Consider the following 20869-nt stretch of genomic DNA (forward strand, 5'->3'; position numbering starts at 1 on the left):
CTGTTCCTGATCCTCTCTGTTGTGAATTTTTTTTTGTTTATTTTTAATTATTTATTTGAGAGCAACACACAGAGAAAGAGAGAAGCAGATAGAAGAGAGGATGGGTGCACCAGGGTCTCTAGCCACTGCAAACAAACTCCAGATGCATGTGCCACCTTGTGCATCTGGCTTACATGAGTCCTAGGGAATTGAGCCTTGAACCGGGATTCTTAGGCATCACAGGCAAGTACTTAAGCCATCTTTCCAGTTCCATCTCTGTTGTTAAAAACTTTAAATGCCAGATCAGGCACTGTGAGGTCATGGATATCCAGGCCATTTTATGTCTGGAGGGAGCACGTTGTAAGGAGTCCTACCCTTCCTTTGGCTCTTTCTTTCTTTCTTTCTTTCTTTCTTTCTTTCTTTCTTTCTTTCTTTCTTTCTTTCTTTCTTTCTTTCTTTCCTTCTTTCCCTCTTTCTTTCTTTCTTTCATTTTTTAATTTTTGTTCATGTTTGTTTATTTATTTGAGAGCAATAAACAGAGAAAGAGGCAGAGAGAGAGAGGGAGAGAATGGGTGTGCCAGGGCCTCCAGCCACTGCAAATGAACTCCAGACGCGTGCGCCCCCTTGTGCATCTGGCTAACATGGGTCCTGGGGAGTTGAACCTGGATCCTTTGGCTTTGCAGATAAGCGCTTTAACCGCTAAGCCATCCCTCCAGCCCGGCTCTTACATTCTTTCTTCCACCTCTTCCACATTAGACCCTGAGCCTTGGAAGGTGTGATCGAGATGTTTCTCAGTACTCTAGTCACTTCTTTCCAGCACCATGATACCTTCTGAGTCGTCCCAAGGCCACTGCCATCCGAAAAGAGAAGATTCTCTACCCAAAGTGAGAGTAGCATTGATAGAAAGGTATGAATAATGGGCTGGAGAGATGGCTTAGCGGTTAAGCACTTGCCTGTGAAGCCTAAGGACTCCGGTTCGAGGCTCGGTTCCCCAGGTCCCACGTTAGCCAGATGCACAAGGGGGCGCATGCGTCTGGAGTTTGTTTGCAGAGGCTGGAAGCCCTGGTGCGCCCATTCTCTCTCTCTCCCTCTATCTGTCTTTCTCTCTGTGTCTATTGCTCTCAAATAAATAAATAAATTAAAAAATTTTTTTTTTTAAAAAAAAAAGAAAGGTATGAATATTAAGAAAAGTGCTTACTGGGCAGTTTGATAAGCATAGTATATACATTTTTCCAGACATCAGCAGATGTTACACCTCTAGGTATCATAATTACCCCTGTTTTAAAATTTCAGTATCAGGGATATATTCCCTCCCATGGAGCGGGCCTCCAGTCCATTTGGGGGGCATTTGATTTCCACCATGAAAGACATGGCACTATTGCACCCATTGGTTCACTTGGGCTGGCTGGCCAATTATAAGGCTTGCAGTGTCCATTGTTGAGTATCTTCATTGGTGGTATCTCTGTCTCCCATTGAACTGCATGTAGAGTGGCTTCTTCCAGCTTTCTGTTAGCTGGTTTACATGGAGGAGGTTATCAGCTCAGTTCCAGCAAGATTTCTCAGTGGCCTTGCAGCCCAAGTATGTGGAGTCTTCAGCAATAGGGTCTTACCATTGATTCCTGGTGGGAAACCAAGGGCCTCGGCAATGGCCTATAATGTTTTTGGGGTATCAGGGACCTCCCTGGCCAACAACTCACTGGAAGGTAACCCATCCCTGGCACTGAAAATTTTCTAGCAACCATCTATGGCTCCTGAGTGTTCCATTGTCCAAAACTGAAGGATTCCATTTGATTTATTTATATCCTCTCAGATTTTGATTAGCCCTCCCTCCACCTTTCCTTTACTTAATCTCCTCCCCTGACCTCATTTTGGGCCTTTTCACCCCCATTAATCTATTCTTCTACTTATATATATACAATACTAACCTATTAAGTACCCTCCTCCCTTCCCTTCTCTTCCCTTTGTATCTCTTTTTTAGCTTACTGGCCTCTGCTACTGAGTTTTTTCCTTCTCACACACAGACGCCCAATCATCTGTAGCTAGGATCCACATATGAGAGAGAACATGCAGCGCTTGGCTTTCTGGGCCTGGGTTACCTCACTTAGTATAATCCTTTCCAGATCCCTCCATTTTTCTGCAAATTTCATAACTTCATTTTTCTTTACCACTGAGTAGAACTCCATTGTATAAATGTGACATATCTTCATTATCCACTCATCAGTTGAGGGACATCTAGGCTAGTTCCATTTCCCAGCTATTATAAATTGAGCAGCAGTAAATATGGTTGAGCATGCACTTCTAAGGAAATGAGATGAGTCCTTAGAATATATGCCTAGGAGTGCTATAGCTGGGTCATATGGTAGATTAATCTTTAGCTGTGTTAGGAACCTCCACACTGATTTCCACAATGGCTGGATCAGATTGCATTCCCACCAAAAGTGTAGAAAGGTTCCTCTTTTTCCACATCCCCGCCAACGTTTATGATCATTTGTTTTCATAATAGTAGCCAATCTGACAAGAGTGAGATGGAATCTCAATGTAGTTTTAATCTGCATTTCCCTAATGACTAGGGACGTAGAACATTTTTTTAGATACTTATATGCCATCTGTATTTCTTCCTTTGAAAACTCTCTATTTACCTCCATAGCCCATTTTTTAAATGGCTTGTTTGATTCCTTATTATTTAACTTTTTGAGTTCTTTGTATATCCTAGATATTAATCCTCTATCAGATATATAGCTGGCGAAGATTTTTTCCCATTCTGTAGGTTGCCTCTTTGCTTTATTCACAGTGTCCTTTGCAGTACAAAATCTTTGTAATTTCATGAGGTCCCAGTGGTTAATCTGTGGTTTTATTTGATGTCATCATATTTTCCTCCTGTTATGAGGGTCTTGTGTAGGTAGCACCAGGCATGAATATCCTTGTCATGAATATCCAGGCTATTTTGTGTATGGCAGATTGCATTGTAAATAGTCCTGCCCTTCCTTTGGCTCTTACATTCTTCCTACCACCTCTTCTGCAATGGACCCTGAGACTTGGAAGGTGTGATAGATATTTTAGTGCCGAGCACTCCTTTGTCACTTTTTCTCAGCACCAAGGTGCCTTCTGAATCATCCCAATGTCACCGTCATCTGAAAAAAGGAGATTCTCTTAACGAAAAGTGAGAGTAGTATTAATATATGAACATTAAGAGAAGTGCTTACAGGGCAGTTGGGTGAGCATAATATATGCATTTAGCCAGACAACAGCAGGCATTATACCCCTAGGGCTCATGACCTCCCCTGCCATGGGCCTTTGATTAGGTTTTTAGCACCAGGACTTCTTATATTCTAGTCAAGTATTCTACTAATGGAACTATGTCCTTAATTCTGTGTTTTTTTAAAAAAATATTTTATATTTATTTCTTTGACAGAAAGAAGATGAGTAGGAGAGAGAGAGAGGGAGAGAATGGGTGCACCAGGACTTCTAGCCACTGCAAACAAACTCCCGATGCATGTGTCACTTTGTGCATCTGGGTTACGTGAGTCCTGGGGAATCGAACATAGGTCCTTTGGCTTTGTAGGCAAGTGTCTTAACTGCTAAACTATCCCTCCAGCCCTCTGTGGGTTTTTGATTAAAAAATAATTTTTTTTTTTTCAGCTGGGCGTGTTGGCGCATGCCTTTTAACCCTAGCACTCTGGAGGCTGAGGTAGGAGGATCACTATGATTTCTAAGCCAGCCTGAAGCCACATAGTGAATTCTGTTAGTTGGGGCTAGAGCAAGACACTACCTCAAAAAATAAAAAAAAAGAAAAAAATTAAAAAGAGATTTTTTTTTCTTTTTTTGTGGGTGGAGACATGGCTCAGCAGTTAAAGCACCTGCCTGCAAAGCCTAAGGACTGTGGTTTGACTATGTAGTACCCACATACAGCCAGATGCACAAGGTGAAACATACTTTTGGAGTTCATTTTCAATGCCTGGGGGCCCTGGTGTACCCATTCTGTCTCCTATCTCTCTCTACTTGCAAATAAATATTATTAAAATATTTTTAATCTTATTTGAGCTAGAGATAGAAGATAGATAGATAGATAGACAGACAGATAGTTAGATAGGGGATAGAAAGAAAGATAGAGACAGACAGAGATAGAGTATGTACACACCAGGGCCTCTTGTCCTTGCAAACAAATTCTATACATGTGTCACTTTCTATATCTGGCTTTCAGTGGGTACTGGGGAATTGAACCTGGAAGCTTTACAAGCACGTACCTTTAAACACTGAACTATCTTTTCAATCTCTTAACATTTTTATTTGTTTATGTATAAGGAGAGAGAGAGAGAGAGAGAATACGAGGAAAGATATACCAGGACCTCTTGCAGATGAAAACAAATTCCAAACACATGTGCCACTTTGTGCATCTGGCTTTACGTGGGTGCCAGGGCATTGTCACACTTAGGCTTTGCAAGCAAGTGACTCATCTCCTCAGCCCTGTTTTTTAAAAAAAATTAATTTAATTTAATTTATTTATTTGAGAGAGAGAGAGAGAGAGAGAGAGAATGGGCACACCAGGGTCTTCAGCTGCTGCAGATGAACCCCAGATATTTGCACCACCTTGTGCATCTGGCTTATGTTGGTCCTGGGGAATAGAACCTGGGTCCTTTGGCTTTGCAGGCAAGGGCCTTAACTATTAAGGCATCTCTCCAATTCTCTTGGTCCTATTCTTGATTTTTTGACATAGGGTCTCACTGTGTAGCTTTGATTGGCCTAAAACTCCATATGTAGCTCAGACTAGTCTCTTACCTCTTCCTTCCTTGTGAATGCTGAGATTACAGGTATGCAGCACCTATCCAAGTTGCTGTTTGCTTTTTTATTTTATTTTATTATATATTTGTGAGAGAGAGAAAGAAGGAGAAGAGAGAGAGAGGGAGAGAGAGAGAGAGAGAGAGAGAGAGAGAGAGAGAGAGAGAGACATGGACACAGCAGGGCCTCCAGCTGCTGTAAATGAACTCCAGACACATGTACCACCTTGTGCATCTGGCTTTCATGGGTCCTGGAGAATCAAACCTGGGTCCTTTGGTTTTGCAGGCAAGTGCCTTAACTGCCAAGCCATCTCTCCAGCCTGCTGTTTGCTTTTAATAAGTAACTACCAAACAGTCTCATTAGCAATGTTAAGTGTTCTCTTTGCTTGAAATACTCTCTAATACTTGATGGTATTGCCTTTTTAAAGTTAGTCATGCTAGAGCTGGGTAGCATGCTGCCTGTCTATGATTCCAGCTGCTTGTGAGGGTTAGTGAGTTGGAGGCCAGCCTGAGGTACACAGTAAGTTCCAGACCAGTCTGATCTGTAGATTTGGACCTTATCTCAAAAACAACAAAGAAAAGAGATTCTGTTTCAAAGAAGTTAGCCACTCTAGTAGGGGTTTCTCATTGTGGTTTCAATTTTCATTTCTCTTATGGCTGTGATGAACATTTTTTTCATATGTGTATTAGCTATTCATTTGTCTTTGTTGGTGAAATATCTTTTTTTCTGGAAACATTGTGTTGTTTTCTACTTAGTATGAGAAACACTTTTTTCATATGTGTATTAGCTATTCATTTGTCTTTGTTGGTGAAATATCTTTTTCTGGAAACATTGTGTTGTTTTCTACTTAGTTTGAGAAACATTTTTTTCATATGTGTATTAGCTATTCATTTGTCTTTGTTGGTGAAATATCTTTTTTTCTGGAAACATTGTGTTGTTTTCTACTTAGTATGGATTCAGGCCATTGTCATATGTGTACTGGACACAGAATATTTTCTTCAATGATGTAGTTTGCCATTTCATTTTTTTTTTTTTTTTTGATTTTTCGAGGTAGGGTCACACTCTAGCCCAGGCTGACCTGAATTCACTATGGAGTCTCAGGGTGGCCTCGAACTCACGGCGATCCTCCTACCTCTGCCTCCCGAGTGCTGGGATGAAAGGCGTGCGCCACCACGCCCGGCTGTTTTTTGTTTTTTTTTTTTTTGTTTTTTTTTTTGATTGCCATTTCATATTTTTAGTGTCTTTGGTAGAACATTTAAAGGTTTTTTTTTTTTTTAAATTTTTTTTCGAGGTAGAGTCTCACTCTAGTCCAGGCTGACCTGGAATTCACTACGTAGTCTCAGGGTGGTCTTGAACTCATGGTGATCCTCCTACTTCCGCCTCCCAAGTGCTAGGATTAAAAGCATGCGCCAACCACGCCCGGCTTGTGGCTACATTTTTATGACAGTATCTTTGAAATTGTCTGCATTATTATCTGTTAATTTTGGCTTTTCAGCGAGATTTGTCTTGGTTTTTGCTGAGTATGCTCCTTTTGAACTGTGTCCTGGACATTACAGATTCTGAGATGTCTCTATTAGTAGTTAGCCCCTTAGGAGGAGGAAGGGTCCTCCTCTTTACAGATACTCACTTCATATGTAGCGGATGGCCACCAGAGCTGTCCTGCACACTCTGGAGGTAGGGGAGGGTCTCTTCTAATTGGTTCAGGGTGTGCATGGTGGACAAGGCTCTGTTCCAGTTGGGTGAGCTGCTGTTCTTAATCCTTGCGCTAGAGAAACCAGACTTTTCCTAAGGCAGTTATGTTGTTCTAACTTACTGACAATTTCAGGATGAGAGCTACTGTAGCACTCAGGATGGAATATACAGGTGGCAAGAAATCTCCGAAGAATTCATTGCTGGCCATTCATCCCTCCAGTTTGCCTATTTGCCCTGCAGTCTTCAGGCAGCTTACTTTGTCTTTAGTCCAGTTTTTTTTTTTTTTTTTCTTGTTGTGATTAGAAAAAATAGGATGCTTTCGCCATCTTATTTGGAGCCAGAAGGCTTTTGTTGGCTATTATTTTCCATATATTATAATTTGATTAATTTGCCCTGTTTTTTGTTTTTCAGGCAAATGAAGATAAAACAATGGCTGCCAACCTAAAATATCTTTCCTTGGGAATTTTGGTCTTTCAGACTACAAGTTTGGTTCTAACCATGCGTTATTCTAGGACTTTAAAAGAGGAGGGTCCTCGTTATCTGTCTTCTACTGCAGTGGTTGTGGCTGAACTTTTGAAGATAATGGCCTGCATTATATTAGTTTACAAAGACAGTAGTAAGTATCTAGCTATTAATTTTTTAGTTACTATAACTAGTTTAATTTACATGCATGTAAGTATATTTGATTTATAAAGACATATTTGATCTTTTGCATTATTATCTTAGGCTCAAGACCATTTCAACATGTAAAACAGATATTAAAGCAGTATTAGTATGGACACAAAGCCATACAATTCATGTATCTTTTAAAAAATATTTATTTTTATTTATTTATTTGCAAGCAGAGTGAGAGATAGAGAGAAAAGAGACAGACACAGAGAGAATGGGCACGCCAGGGCATCCAGCCACTGCAAACACTCCAGACACATGTGCCTCCTTGTGTATCTGGCTTATGTGGGCACTAGGGAATTGAACCTGGGTCCTTTGGCTTCACAGGCAAGCACCTTAACTGCTAAGCCATCTTGCAGCCCCAATTCATATACCTTGTTGTTTGGTACTATAGATTGAACCCAAGGCTTCATGCTTGCTGAGCCACATGATCCAGCTTCCCCTTTTCTCTTGGGGTGGTGGTGCTGAATATTGTACTCAGGGCCTTGGGCATATATTGACCCACTGTAAATGGACACTTCAGTGGGTTGTTTTGGTATATTTTTAACTTTCCTTTTGTCTGTCTATCATCTATCTATCTGTCATCTATCTATCTATCTATCTATCTATCTATCTATCTATCTATCTATCTATCAATCAATCATCTATCTATCTATCTCTCTATCCTATCTATCTATCTATCTATCTATCTATCTATCTATCTATCTATCAATCATCTATCATCTATTTATTTTGGTTTTTCAAGGTAGGGTTTGACTGACTTGGCTGACCTGGAATTTATTATACAGTCTCAAGCTGGCCTTGAACTCGGGGTGATTCTCTTACTTTTGCCTCTCAAGTGCTGGGATTAAAGGTGTGCACCACCATACCTAGCTTATTTTGAACTTTATTGTTATTATTATTTTTGGTTTTTTGACATCTACCTCAGGTTGACCTGGAATTCACTATATGTGATAGCCTTGAACTCAAGGCAATTTTCCTACTTCAGCCTCCCAAGTGCTAGGATTAAAGGCGTTGCCACCAAGTCCAGCTTATTTTTAACTTTTTTTAAAAGAAATATTTTGTTATTTATTTGCAAGTAGTGGGGGTGGGGTGGGAAGGAAAGAGGTATATCAGAGCATCTTGCTAGTGCAAACAAGCTCCAGATGCATGTACCACTTTGTACATCTGGCTTTATATGGGTACTGGGGAATTGAACACAGGCCACTGGGCATTGCAAACAAGAGCTTTTAACCACTGAGCCATCTTTCCAACTCTGAACTTATGTTTCTCAGACATTTTTTTTTTGTTTTCTGAGGCAAGGCCTCACTCTAGCCCAGGGTGACCTGGAATTCACTATGTAGTTTCAGGGTGGCCTCAAACTCACGGCAATCCTCCTACCTCTGCCTCCCAAGTGCTGGGATTAAAGGCGTGTGCCACCATGCCTAGCTTTTTTTTTTTTTTTTTGAGACAGGGTCTCACTTTAGCCTAGACTCAACTGAACTATGTAGCCCAGGCTGGTCTCAGCCTCCCGAGTGCTGGGATTATATCCACTATGTGCAGTTTCTTGTGATTATAGATAAGCCACCACACTTGGCTTTGAAATATTTTAAATGCTTTATTTATTTATTTATTTGAAAGAGAGAGAGAGAATGGGTGCTCCAGGGCCTTTATCCACAGCAAATGAACTCCAGGTGCATGCACCCCCTTGTGCATCTGGCTTACGTGGGTCCTGGGGAATCAATCCGAGGTCCTTTGGCTTTGTAGGCGAATGTCTTAACTGCTAAGCCAAGTCTCTAGCCCCTTGAATTTTTTTTTTCAAGGTAAGGTCCTGCTTTAGCCCAGGTTACCTGGAATTCACTATGTAGCCTCAGGCTGGCCTTGAACTCATAATGATCCTCCTACCTTGGCCTCCCAAGAGCATGTGCCACCACACCTAGCTATTTTTTTTAATTGGACCAATTTGTATGCCCTTAAGCTTTGTTATTTTAGCAGTGTGATGTATATGTCATCGGCATTCTTTCTTCACGGTACTGTGCAGACATCAGCAGTCTTTCCAAAACAAACAAATACAAAGGTAAATATACTTTAAAGAAAAAAAATAGATAATCTTGGGGAAATACAGTAAAGTGAACAATGTCTGTATCAAGTCATGTGAGGGGACAAGCCACATTCTGAAAGAAGATATGTAACCATTGCTGATGAGGCTCCAGAATTGAAAATAATTCTGAAAAGATGATTGAAAAGATGCAAAGGATATAAATGGGTAAAAAAAGAAACTTGAGTGATTGAAATATATGAAAAGATGGTCTGGGCTAAGGGTGTATATACCAGGCCCTAGGTTTGATCTTCTAGCACCATAGTGGTAAAGGATGGTGTCTTACTAACAGTCACAGAAATTATAGCTACAAGATTCAATTTGATACCTTCAGGTTGATAAAAGTGAATTCTAACAATACTGCTGGCTTGCCGTAATGGAGTAGGACAAGGCCTTCCCCGAGGGACTGAAAACTATGATGTCATGGATTATTTAAAATTCTGTCTTAGAAAATAAAAATAAACTAGTATTAAATTTTTTTTTCTAGTTAAATTAAGGAAAAATTCTGGGGCCGGAGAAATGGCTCAGTGGTTAAAGGTGCTTGCTTGCAAAGCCTGTCAGCCTGGTTCAGTTCTCCAGTACCCTAATAAATCTAGATGCACAAAGTAGGGCATGTTTCTGGAGTTTGTTTGCAGGGTAAGAGACCTTGGTGTGCCCATTCCACCCCCACTGCACCCATCTCCTCTCTCTCTCTTTTTTTCCATCTCCTCTCTTTATGCTTGCAAATAAATGAATAAAAATCTTTTTATTCAGTTTGTTTTTTGAGGTTTGGTTTTGCTCTAGCTCAGGCTGGCCTGGAATTTACTTTGTAGTCTCAGGCTATCCTTGAACTCACAGTGATCCTCCTACCTCTATCTCTCAAGTGCTGGCATTAAGGGCATGTGCCACCACACCTGGAAATTTTTTTTTTTAATATTTATTTATTTTTTGAGAGAGACAGACACAGAGAGAAAGACAGATAGAGGGAGAGATAGAGAATGGGCGCGCCAGGGCTTCCAGCCTCTGCAAACGAACTCCAGACGCGTGCGCCCCCTTGTGCATCTGGCTAACGTGGGACCTGGGGAACCGAGCCTTGAACCGGGGTCCGTAGGCTTCACAGGCAAGCGCTTAACCGCTAAGCCATCTCTCCAGCCCCCCCTTTTTTTTTTTTTTGAGATAGGGTCTTGCTCTAGTCCAGATTGAACTGGAATTCAGTATGTAGTCTCAGGCTGGCCTCAAATTCACAGTGATTCTTCTATGCCTAGGGGGGAGAGAGAGAGAGAGAGAGGGAGAGAGAGAGAATGAGAATGAGTGCACTAGGGCCTCCAGGCACTGCAAATTCCAGATATGTGTGCCACCTTGTGCACCTGGCTTTATGTGGGTACTGGAAAACCAAACTCAGGTCCTTGAGCTCTGCAGGCAGTGCCTTAACTGCTGAGCCATCTCTCCAGCCCAAAATCTTTTAAAATCTTTTATTTATTTTACTTGAGAGGGGAGGAGAGAAAGAGGTAAGGGGGCACAGAGAAAGAGAGAGAGAATAGCACACCAGGGCTTCTAGCCACTGCAAACGAACTCTAGATGCATATGCCACCTTGGGCATCTGGCTATGCATGGGTACTGGGGAACTAAGCTTGAGTCCTTAGGCTTTGCAGGCAAGCATCCTAACTGCTAAGCCATATCTCCAGCCACAAAATCTTTTGTTTGTTTGTTTATTTATTTGGGTGGTGGAGAAAATGGGCACAGCGGGGCCTCTAGCCACTGCAGACCAATTCCAGAAGCATGTGCCACTTTGTCCATTGGCTTTGTAGGCAAGTGCCTTAACCACTTAGCCATCTTTTTAGCCCCCAAAATCTCTCTCTCTCTCATTTTTTTTTTTTTTCAAGGTAGGGTCTCACTCTAGCTCAGGCTGACCTGGAATTCACTATGTAGCCACAGGGTGGCCTCAAACTCACGTGATCCTCCTATCTCTGCCTCCCGAGTGCTGGAATTAAAGGCGTGCATCACCATGCCCGGCTTCTCTCTCTCTCTTTTTTTAAATAAAAATATTTGGGCTGGACGGCACTCAGGAGGCAGAGGTAGGAGGATCACCATGAGTTCAAGTCCACCCTGAGATTACTTAGTGAACTACAGGTCAGCCTGGGATAGAGTGAGACCCTACCTTGAAAAGCTTTAAAAGAAAATGGGCTAGAGAGATGGCTCAGCAGTAAAAGGCTCTTGCTTGCAAAGCTTGCCAGTCTGGGTTCAATTCCCCAGTACGCACATAAAGCCAGATAATACAAAGTAGTAGTGCATCTGGAGTTCACTTGCAGATACAGGAGGTCCTGGCGAGTCCTTTGCCTCAAATCTCTCATATAAATAAACATTTATAAAAAAAACCAGTTTTAGTTTACAATTTTAAAACTTACTTTGGGAAGGTAAGTAATCTTTAAATTAAAAAAAAAAATCTTCATAATCAGGGGCTGCGGAGAATGCTCAGTGGTTGAAAGTGTTTGTTTGCAAGCCTGCTGGCCTGTGTTCAGTTCCCTAGCATCCGTGTAAAACCAGATGCAAAATGGCCCTTCTGAGCCGGGCGTGGTGGCGCACGTCTTTAATCCCAGCACTCGGGAGGCAGAGGTAGGAGGATCGCCGAGAGTTCGAGGCCACCCTGAGACTACATAGTGAATTCCAGGTCAGCCTGAGCCAGAGTGAGACCCTAACTCGAAAAACCAAAAAAAAAAAAAAAAAAAAAAATGGCCCTTCTGTCTGTGATTGCAGCTGCTTGTGTTAATGGGATGTGGAGCCAGGTAAATCCAAAGCTAGTGCCCCAGCTAGATTGGTGAATACTCATGCAGCAACAAAAACAAGGAAGGAGCTAGGGAGATGGCTTAATAAAGATGCTTGCTTGCAAAGCTTGCCAGCCCAAGATTCAAGTCCCCAGTCATGCATGTAAAGCTAGACAAGCATTTGTTAGCAGCAGTAGGACACTCTGGTGTGCCTACACACTCATACACGCACTACAGGTGCATATACTCATGTACAAATAGTAAAAAATATTAGGGCTGGAGCAATGGCTTAGCAGTTAAGGCACTTTTCTGCGAAGCCTAAGGACTCATATTCGACTCTCCAGGTCCCTTGTAAACCAGACACATAAGGATGCAAGTGCACAAGGTTGCACATGTGCACAGGGGGCTGCACGTGTCTGGAGTTCAATTGCAGTGGCTGGAGGTCCTGACGCACCGATTGTCTGTTTGTCTCTCTCTCTCTCTCTTTTTCTCTTGCACTCTCTCTCATTTCTTACTCTCACATTAAAAAAAAAAAAAGGCAGTCTGTTGGGCTTGCCTCGAATTTTTTTTTTTTTTTTTTTTTTGGTTTTTCGAGGTAGGGTCTCACTCTGGCTCAGGCTGACCTGGAATTCACTATGTAGTCTCAGGGTGGCCTCGAACTCTCGGCAATCCTCCTACTTCTGCCTCCCAAGTGCTGGGATTAAAGGCGTGTGCCACCACACCTGGCCGAAAAAAATTTTTAAAGAAAGGGCTGGAGGGCTGGAGTGATGCCTTAGTGGTTAAGGTGCTTGCCTTCAGAGCCTGAGGACCCAGGTTGAAATCCCTAGTTCCCATGCAAGCCAGATACACAAGGTGGTGCATGTGTCTGGAGTTTTTGTACACACCATTCAGCCATGTTTGGGTAAGTGTGAAATGAACACAGCAGGCAAATATGATCTACTGGAGGGTCAGGGAGATATGTTTGAGTGCTTCCCACTAACTACTTAGATTCAGGCAGTCAAAGCAATGGGGAGTCAGAGCATAAAACAGATTATGTGTTTGCATCAGATCAAGAAAATCAGGAAATCTTTGGAGAAGCTGCTGACTTTCCTGTCTTCAAGCAGCTCCACCCAAGGCTTATAGTGTTCTTTATCCCCAGGCTTTAGCCTGTGCAAATATTAACCTTTTGTCAATTAGCTTGACCTCCACATCTCCCCTTTTCTTTTTCTTCAAAAGCAGTCCAATGAATTAGACATATTGTTGCTGGCAAATAAGTATTTTTAGGTTGGTCCCCCCAACTGTACAAAGAATAAAGTATAGATAGTTAATCCAGTGGCCACTCAACTATAAGGCCAAATGAAAGCCAGGAAGATAGAATAAGGCAAGACAAATTGTTGGCAAAATTCTGGTGCCAAGATACCTTTTAAATATTGTTTTGTAAGACAAGCACTGTTTGACTAATTTGGTCATGTAATAAGTTAATATTTATAGTAATAATAATTAAGTAGGGACCTTTGAAGATGTTTATTAGTTTGTCCCATGTATAGTTAGGTTTATATTAAAGATGTGGGGTCATACATATGGACTCATGTCTCCAGTCACAATTTTAAAATGGCCTGGAGGTGAGTGGCTTGAATTTGGCCCCCAACATATGTTATAGTTGATTTCGTTAGTTGTACTCAGATTAGTAGTTTTTTGTTTCATGTTGTGTAGTAATGTCACTTATTACATTACACACAGTTTGATATACAAAGTGTGTTGTAAGAGTAGATTAGGTGACTTTTGGCACTGTCATGACAGAAGCAGCTAGGATAAAAACAGTAGTGACTATGAGCATACCAAAAACCATTTAGGAAGTATTATACTACTTTATTAATTATAGTAGGAGCCCTGGATTATTTTTAAGGCTCAGTGTAATTTACTGAGATAAGGCAAAGGCTTCACATCACATGAATATACTTTTATTAAGAAATAGAGGCTGGGGAGATGGCTTAGTGGTTAAGGTGTTTGCCTGCGAAGCCTAAGGACCCTGGTTCGATTCCCCAGGACCCATGTGAGCCAGATGCACAAGGGGGCGCATGCTTTTGGAGTTTGTTTGCAGTGGCTGGGGTCCTGGCACACCCATTCTGTCTTTCTACCTCTTCCTCTCTTTCTCTCAAATAAATAAATAAAAAAGAAGCAAGCAGGCAAAGCATAGAAGCCAATTTGCTTTTGTGTAATATTCAGAGGGCCAATAAGAAAGGCATATGGGGCTGGAGGGATGGTTTAGTGGTTAAGGCATTTGCCTGCAAAGCCAAAGGACCCTGGTTAGATTCCCCAGGACCCACATTAGCCAGAAGCACAAGGGGGCGTGTGCATCTGGAGTTCATTTGCAGTGGCTGGAAGCCCTGGTGTGCCCATTCTCTCTCCCCCTCTTTCTCTGTCAAATAAATAAATAAAATATTAAAAAAAAAAAGGCAAATGGATGGGGAGTACAAAGGTTAATTGGTCCAGTGTGGTATCAGTAGAAAAGCAAAGATACATTTTTTACTTTTGTAACTTTACTTTCCCACATTGAATGATTTTTAAAGAGGTGGAGCCAGCTCACCAGAAAGGTTGGGGGCTGTATAGCCCTCTTTCTTCCCATATAATAGAATTATTGGTATATAATGTTAAGCCACTAACAGAAGTATAGACAGACAAGGAATGGTTATGTTTATCATAAATCCAAGTTTTTAGGGCCCTAATCAATAATAGAATATTTCCCCAGTCTGATTACATGTCATGTAGGGCCCTAACACATTCCCCATGGGATTTTTTTGATGTTCAGGATGATGATCTGTATGAACAGAGCAGTAGGGCATGGGAGGCTGGTACCCCCCACTTTGATAATTTGTGATCGATATCTAATAATTTCCTAAACCATTAATGTAGCTTTCATATACTGTGTATGTTACATTTTCTTATGAATGAACTGAGGCCCTGTAACACTCAAACATGTTAAAGTAAAACTTGGTCCTAGAGCTTTATCCATGAATTTAGTGAGTTTTTAGTGAGAACCTACCTTCCCTTGCATCCAGAGCTTATTACTGAAAATGCGGTTGCTCAAGCCCTGGCTCTGAGTTACTGAGCCTTTAATTCATCATTCAAGACACGCAGAGATAGAGATTTTCTCTGTTAAGGACAAGCCTTTTTTTGGACTTTTATCAGGGGTATTTCTGAAGTGTGTACATTCAAATAATATAGCCTCCTCTCTGTCGCTTGGTAGTTAAGTCTATATCATGTATTTTGTCTTCCCTTTCAGTTTTCTACAACCTATTCTTTTAGGTTTGTCCAGCCTGAACTTTTTTCCTGCAGCTTGGTGTCAGAGCTCTTCCTTGTTACTGCTGAACTTTGCTTTCCTTGACCCAGTCTGGTCATCTGGACTTTCCCATCTTCCATCCCTGGCTTCTCATCCACAGGATGACTGGTGGTGACACTGCCTCAGTGAGTTCTGCTCTTCAGCACTTCCAGTCAGTGTTTCTTTGCTCAAAGACATGTGTACATTTCAGATTTCCTCTGCAACAATATTCTTTCTGAACGCTGTTCAAAAATATCCTCAAAAAATGGTTTCTTGGGCTGGAGAGATGGCTTAGCGGTTAAGTGCTTGCTTGTGAAGCCTAAGGATCCCAGTTCGAGGCTGGATTCCCCAGGACCCACGTTAGCCAGATGCACAAGGGGACGCACACGTCTGGAGTTCGTTTGCAGTGGCTGGAAGCCCTGGCGCGCCCATTCTCTCTCTACCTATTTGCCTCTCTCTCTCTCTCTCTCTCTCTCTCTCTGTCACTCAAATAAATAAATAAAAATGAACCAAAAAATATTTAAAAAATAAATCCTCTTTAAAAAAATGGTTTCTTGAGGATTTCTGTCATGTAAAGTTGGTATTAAAAGAATACATAACAAAAGATGTTTCTATTTTTGTCAATTCAATTATAAATACTGAATTTTGCAAGATCACAGTTAAAATATTTGGTGTAAGATATCAATTTATAGATACAATGGAGAGATCTAAAAATTCACTTTTTGGCTTCATGTTGAGAAATTAAAATTATATTATATTAATTATATTAAGGTTGAAGCTTAAATCCTAAACAATAAAAGCTAAGATTTTTACTGAAATGTCTATTAACTTCATCAAACTATATAATAATCAAACTACGAGTTTGCAAGTAAGATAATATTAAATCAGTTATCATCCATGACCCATAATTCTTTTATATTTTAACTCAAGTACAAGTATAATGTAAGAATAAGTGAACTTTCTCTTTCCAAATGTTCTGGCTAAGAATTATTAGTCAAGTCAGATAATCCATTTGCTACAAGTGAACTCTCAATTGTTATGCGGTAGCAGTCATCAACTGTACCACCTTCTCTGGAGGTCATGCCTTCCATTCATGAGGCTTCCCACTTCATACGAAAAGTATGAACAACAAGGGACAGAAGAGCCACCATTCATTGTTTCTTTGATTCTTAGTGTTTTCATAGTATCTTAAATACCTGATTTCAATTTTACAGCAACAACAAACATCAATATTTATTCTGGTTGGTCACTGTGCTCCAAGTTGCATGTATTAATGACTTCCAACATGATCTCTAGGAATAATTCGTAGTTGTGAACCATGCTTTAGAAAAATATTTCCAGCAGTCTGAGCAGGATTTGTGCCTATTCCATCACTGGTAATAATTGCATGTGTTGCGGCAGGAACTTTAAATTCTTGTGCTGCAAACTTTAAGACTGCTGTAAAAGGTGTACTTTCAGGATCATTGAACACTTTATAGGGCAGCCGCGGGTCCGACGTAAGCATGATCTTAAAGGACGCCTTTGACTTGGTGGAGCCGCACCGACTTCCTGCAGCCCTGGTCTTGAGCTGGCAGAAGGCTCCAATCATAATTTTACTTTTTTTAGTTTTTTTTTAGTTTTTCGAGGTAGGGTCTCACTCTAGCCCAGTCTGACCTGGAATTCACTATGCAGTCTCAGGGTGATCTTGAACTCTCAGCAATCCTGCTACCTCTGCCTCCTGAGTGCTGGAATTAAAGGCGTGCACCACCACGCCCGGCCCAATCATAGTTTATAAATGGCCTGTAGGTAGTAGTCTCAGGGTGGCCTTGAGCTCAGGGTAATCCTCCTTTCTCTGCCTCCCAAGTGCTGGGATTGAAGGCATGTACCACCATGCCCAGTTTTTAAAAAATATTTATTTATTTATTTGACAGAGAAAGAGGGAGAGAAAGAGAGAATGGGCACTCTAGGGCCTCCAGCCACAGCAAATGAACTCCAGATGCATGCGCCCCCTTGTGCATCTGGCTAACATGGATCCTGGAGAACCAGACCTGGGTCCTATGGCTTTTTAACTGCTAAGTCATCCTTCCAGCCCCCATGCCTAGTTCTAAGTGGAGCCATGCCTGTATCTTGGGTGTAAGGCATAAGTATTAGAATTCATGCATATTGACAAATGAATGGACTAATAATTGATATCTGAGGGTGAAATGTGGGTAATATTAAATTGGCTATTAATTTCAGGAGGCTGTATGCCTCCTAGCCAAGAAGTGACATTGAAAATATTGAAAATAGGGAAAAAGGTGAATCCTCCCCTATAATGGGTTCCCATAAAGGGAGGTTAGCAATGAAAGCCTAATATGTATTCCCTTTTACCCTGGATAAATACATTACCACATAGGAGATGACAGTCACTATGTCCACAAGCATAGGAGTGGACTTTAGGTTGTCCTGACACAGTCAGAACCACCTAATCTGATGGGAAAGTTCCTTCAGGCTTCGTTAGGTCACAGTAGGGCCGTTTTGGTCTGCAGGAGGAGCAGAGGGCTGGGCAGAATTGATTTGGCTTGCTCTGAGTTTGAGCAGCCATGAGACCATCTTTTTGAACATTAAAAAATAATGATGATAGCCAGGCGTGGTGGTGGATGCCTTTAATCCCAGCACTTGGGAGGCAGAGGTAGGTGGATCACTGTGAGTTCAGGGCCACCCTGAGACTACATAGTGAATTCCAGGCCAGCCTTGGCTAGAGTGAGACTGTACCTCAAAAAAACTAATAATAATAACAACAATAATAGTATGTAGTTTAGTAATGGGTGACTGACCCTTATTCCCCCTTCTTTTTTCAAAAAAATTATTTATTTATTTGAGAATGAGAGAGAGAAAAGCACATAGAGAGAGAAAATGGACACAACAGGACCTCTAGCCACTGCAAATGAATTTCAGAAGCATGCACTACATTGTGCATCTGTCATATGTGGGTACTGGGTAATCAAACCTGGGTCCTTAGACTTTGCAGGCAGATACCTTAACTGCTAAGCCATCTCTCTGGCCCTCCCCCTTCTTTTTGTTTAACAACTTTTTATATACCATGTGTCTTTTTTGATCTAAAACATGTCTTTTTAAATTGAAAATATACCTTATATTTATAATTTTATCTCTTCATATTGAATGATATTTTAAAAATTAATTTTTTTTTAAATTTGAGATAGAGAATGGACACACCAGGGCCTCCAGCCACTGTAAACAAACTCCAGATGCATATGCCAACTTGTGCATCTGGCTTATATGGGTCCTCGGGAGTTGAACCTGGGTCCTTTGGCTTTGAAGGACCTTAACTACTAAGCCATCCTTCCAGCCCAGTTTTTTTAATCTCTTTTTATAATTATTACTTTTATTATCATGATTATTTGTTATAATTTAGAAATTAAAATGAAAATCCAGGAAGCTATATGTTGTAGTCAGGTTCACATTGCTGACAAAGAACACCCAACCAAGAGCAGCTTGTGGGGAAAAAAAGGGTTTATTTTGGCTTACAAGCTTGAGGTGAAACTCCATGATGGCAGGGGAAAATGATGACATAAGCAGGGGGTGGACATCACCTGGCCAACATCAGGTGAACAAGAGCAGCAGAAGAGTGTGCCAAGCACTGGCAAGAGGCTAGCTATACCACCCATAAGCCTGTCCCCAATAATACACTGCCTCTAAGAGACTTTAATTCCCAAATTGCCATCAGCTGGGGACCCAACATTCAGAACACCTAAGTTTATGGGGCACACCTGAATCAATCCACCGCATTCTGCCTCTGGCCCCCATAAACTGATAACCATACATGATGTAAAATTCACTCATGCATTCATCAACTTTAAAAATCCCCATAGTATTTAGCAATCACAATGATGTTCAAATATCCTTATCGTCCAAGATCTTTTAATTGAGCAATTACTACCAAAAAAAACCCCATAATGGCACAGAATAAACATTCACACTGCAAAAGATGACATTGGGCATAGCAAAGAAATTTTCAACCAATACAAGATTTAAACAGGGCAGATATCAAACTCTGTAGCTTCAAGTCCAACAATTCTAGTCAGTCTCCAAGTCTGATAATTTTAGCCAGTGACAAGTCTGGAGTTCCAATTCTACCCTTCCAGCTAGGCTACTCACAGTCCCAGAAAAACTTTATCTGATGCTGGTAGCTCTCCTTGGCAGCTATCCCATAGTCCTGGCATCTTCATTGGGTCTCCAACCGCCATCCACAGTTTATCTTCATGGCTCCATTGGACCTCCGTGGAAGTAATAAGCCTCCTTCACACTGCCCATGCCCATTTCCAAGAAACAAAACTGTGTTGCAAATTCAAAGACCGTCTCTTTCCTGCATTTTTATACTACATAATATCAGGTGGGTTACCAATTTGTTCAACCAGGGACGCGGGGTGGGGGGGTAGTGGGGGGAATAAGGCAGACTTTGAAGAGCAGGACACTCCTTCAGCTTCAGGTCCCTTCAAAAACTCTGCATTTTTCCTGTTTTCCCAATGCAAGTCAGCTGCCTAATCTCAAAGACTAATCTCTCATACAATTGCAGCTGAGTAGGCAGAAGTTTCATCCACAGATTTCATTTCTGTGTCATATCCCTTTGTTCACACCAGTCCATTTCTATGCAGTGCAACCCTGCACAACTTCTCAGGACACACAGTCATAACAGCAAGCCTCTCACACAAACTACTTCTAGCCCAGTCCAGGCAAAGGTCTTTATCACCCTCATAAGCCAAACCTCACAGTCCATAGTTCTTACTGTAGTCAGGTTTTTCAATTCTGACCACAATAGTCCATCAAGCTGTACTTAACAGCTGTTCAAGGTGTATCTTAGGCCAAGGTTTAAAATCCTTTCACAGTCGCCTCTAAAATCAGCTCCAAAAAGGCCAAAAGCCACGCAGTCAGGTTTCTAGCAGCAATGATCCCACTTCTTGGTACCAACTTTACTGTTGCAGACAGGTTTGCAATGCTGGTGTAAAACGCTAACCATGTACAGCTTGGGGTGGGGGGAAGATTTATTTTGGCTTACAGACTCAAGGGGAAGCTCCATTATGGACAGGGAAAATGATGACATGAACAGAGGGTAGACATCACCTCCTGGCCAACATCAGATGGACAACAGCAACAGGAGAGTGTGCCAAATACTGGCAAGGAGAAGGTGGCTATAACACACATAAGCCTGCCTCCAACTCTGCAGTGCCACCAGGTTTTAATTTCCAAATTGTCATCAGCTGGGGACCTAATATTTAGCACACCTAAGTTTATGGGGTACGCTTGAATCAAATCAACACACAGTATTTTACAGAAAGTATAACAATTATAAATATAGACAAAATACATTAAAAACAGTCCTGTGGTTTATTAATAAATCCAAATTAATTAATTCATTAAAAGATTTAATTTATAAACTGGGTGGCCCAGATCAGCGAGACCCAACCTCAAAAAAAATTATAATAATATTTATTTAGAAGGTAACTTTAAATTATTGTAACAAGCATGAACAAGCATAATGCAAAAGCTTAGAGATGAATTATTTTAATTTTATTATAAGCCTAATTTTAGCAATTTAGTATTATTTTAATGTTTATCCATGTACTTTTGAACATTTACTGGACATAAATTTAGTTACAC

The 20869-nt window shown here is 41.1% G+C and overlaps 2 protein-coding genes across 5 annotated transcripts in view; one reads left to right on the plus strand and one right to left on the minus strand.

The window, feature by feature from the left end:
- The window catches only part of Slc35a3 (solute carrier family 35 member A3), a 78218-nt gene that overhangs the window by 12208 nt on the left and 45141 nt on the right, over nucleotides 1-20869 (plus strand). For all 4 annotated transcript variants that reach the window (XM_004663949.2, XM_045137958.1, XM_045137959.1 and 1 more), the window contains exon 2: nucleotides 6859-7063. In XM_004663949.2, the coding sequence (XP_004664006.1) occupies nucleotides 6877-7063 (187 nt within the window). In that variant the 5' untranslated portion in view covers nucleotides 6859-6876. The remainder of the gene's footprint in view (nucleotides 1-6858; nucleotides 7064-20869) is intronic.
- LOC123456053 (ubiquitin-fold modifier 1-like) lies at nucleotides 16503-16820 on the minus strand. The gene has a single exon (XM_045138665.1). The coding sequence runs from the start codon at nucleotides 16818-16820 to the stop codon at nucleotides 16503-16505; it is 318 nt and encodes a 105-aa protein (XP_044994600.1).

Source organism: Jaculus jaculus, chromosome 19 (genome assembly GCF_020740685.1).
Source record: "Jaculus jaculus isolate mJacJac1 chromosome 19, mJacJac1.mat.Y.cur, whole genome shotgun sequence".
Taxonomy (NCBI): domain Eukaryota; kingdom Metazoa; phylum Chordata; class Mammalia; order Rodentia; family Dipodidae; genus Jaculus; species Jaculus jaculus.

Bases quoted from the DNA above. Each gene is read 5' to 3' on its own strand.
- LOC123456053 (XM_045138665.1), bottom strand. From the start codon at position 16,820: ATGATTGGAGCCTTCTGCCAGCTCAAGACCAGGGCTGCAGGAAGTCGG.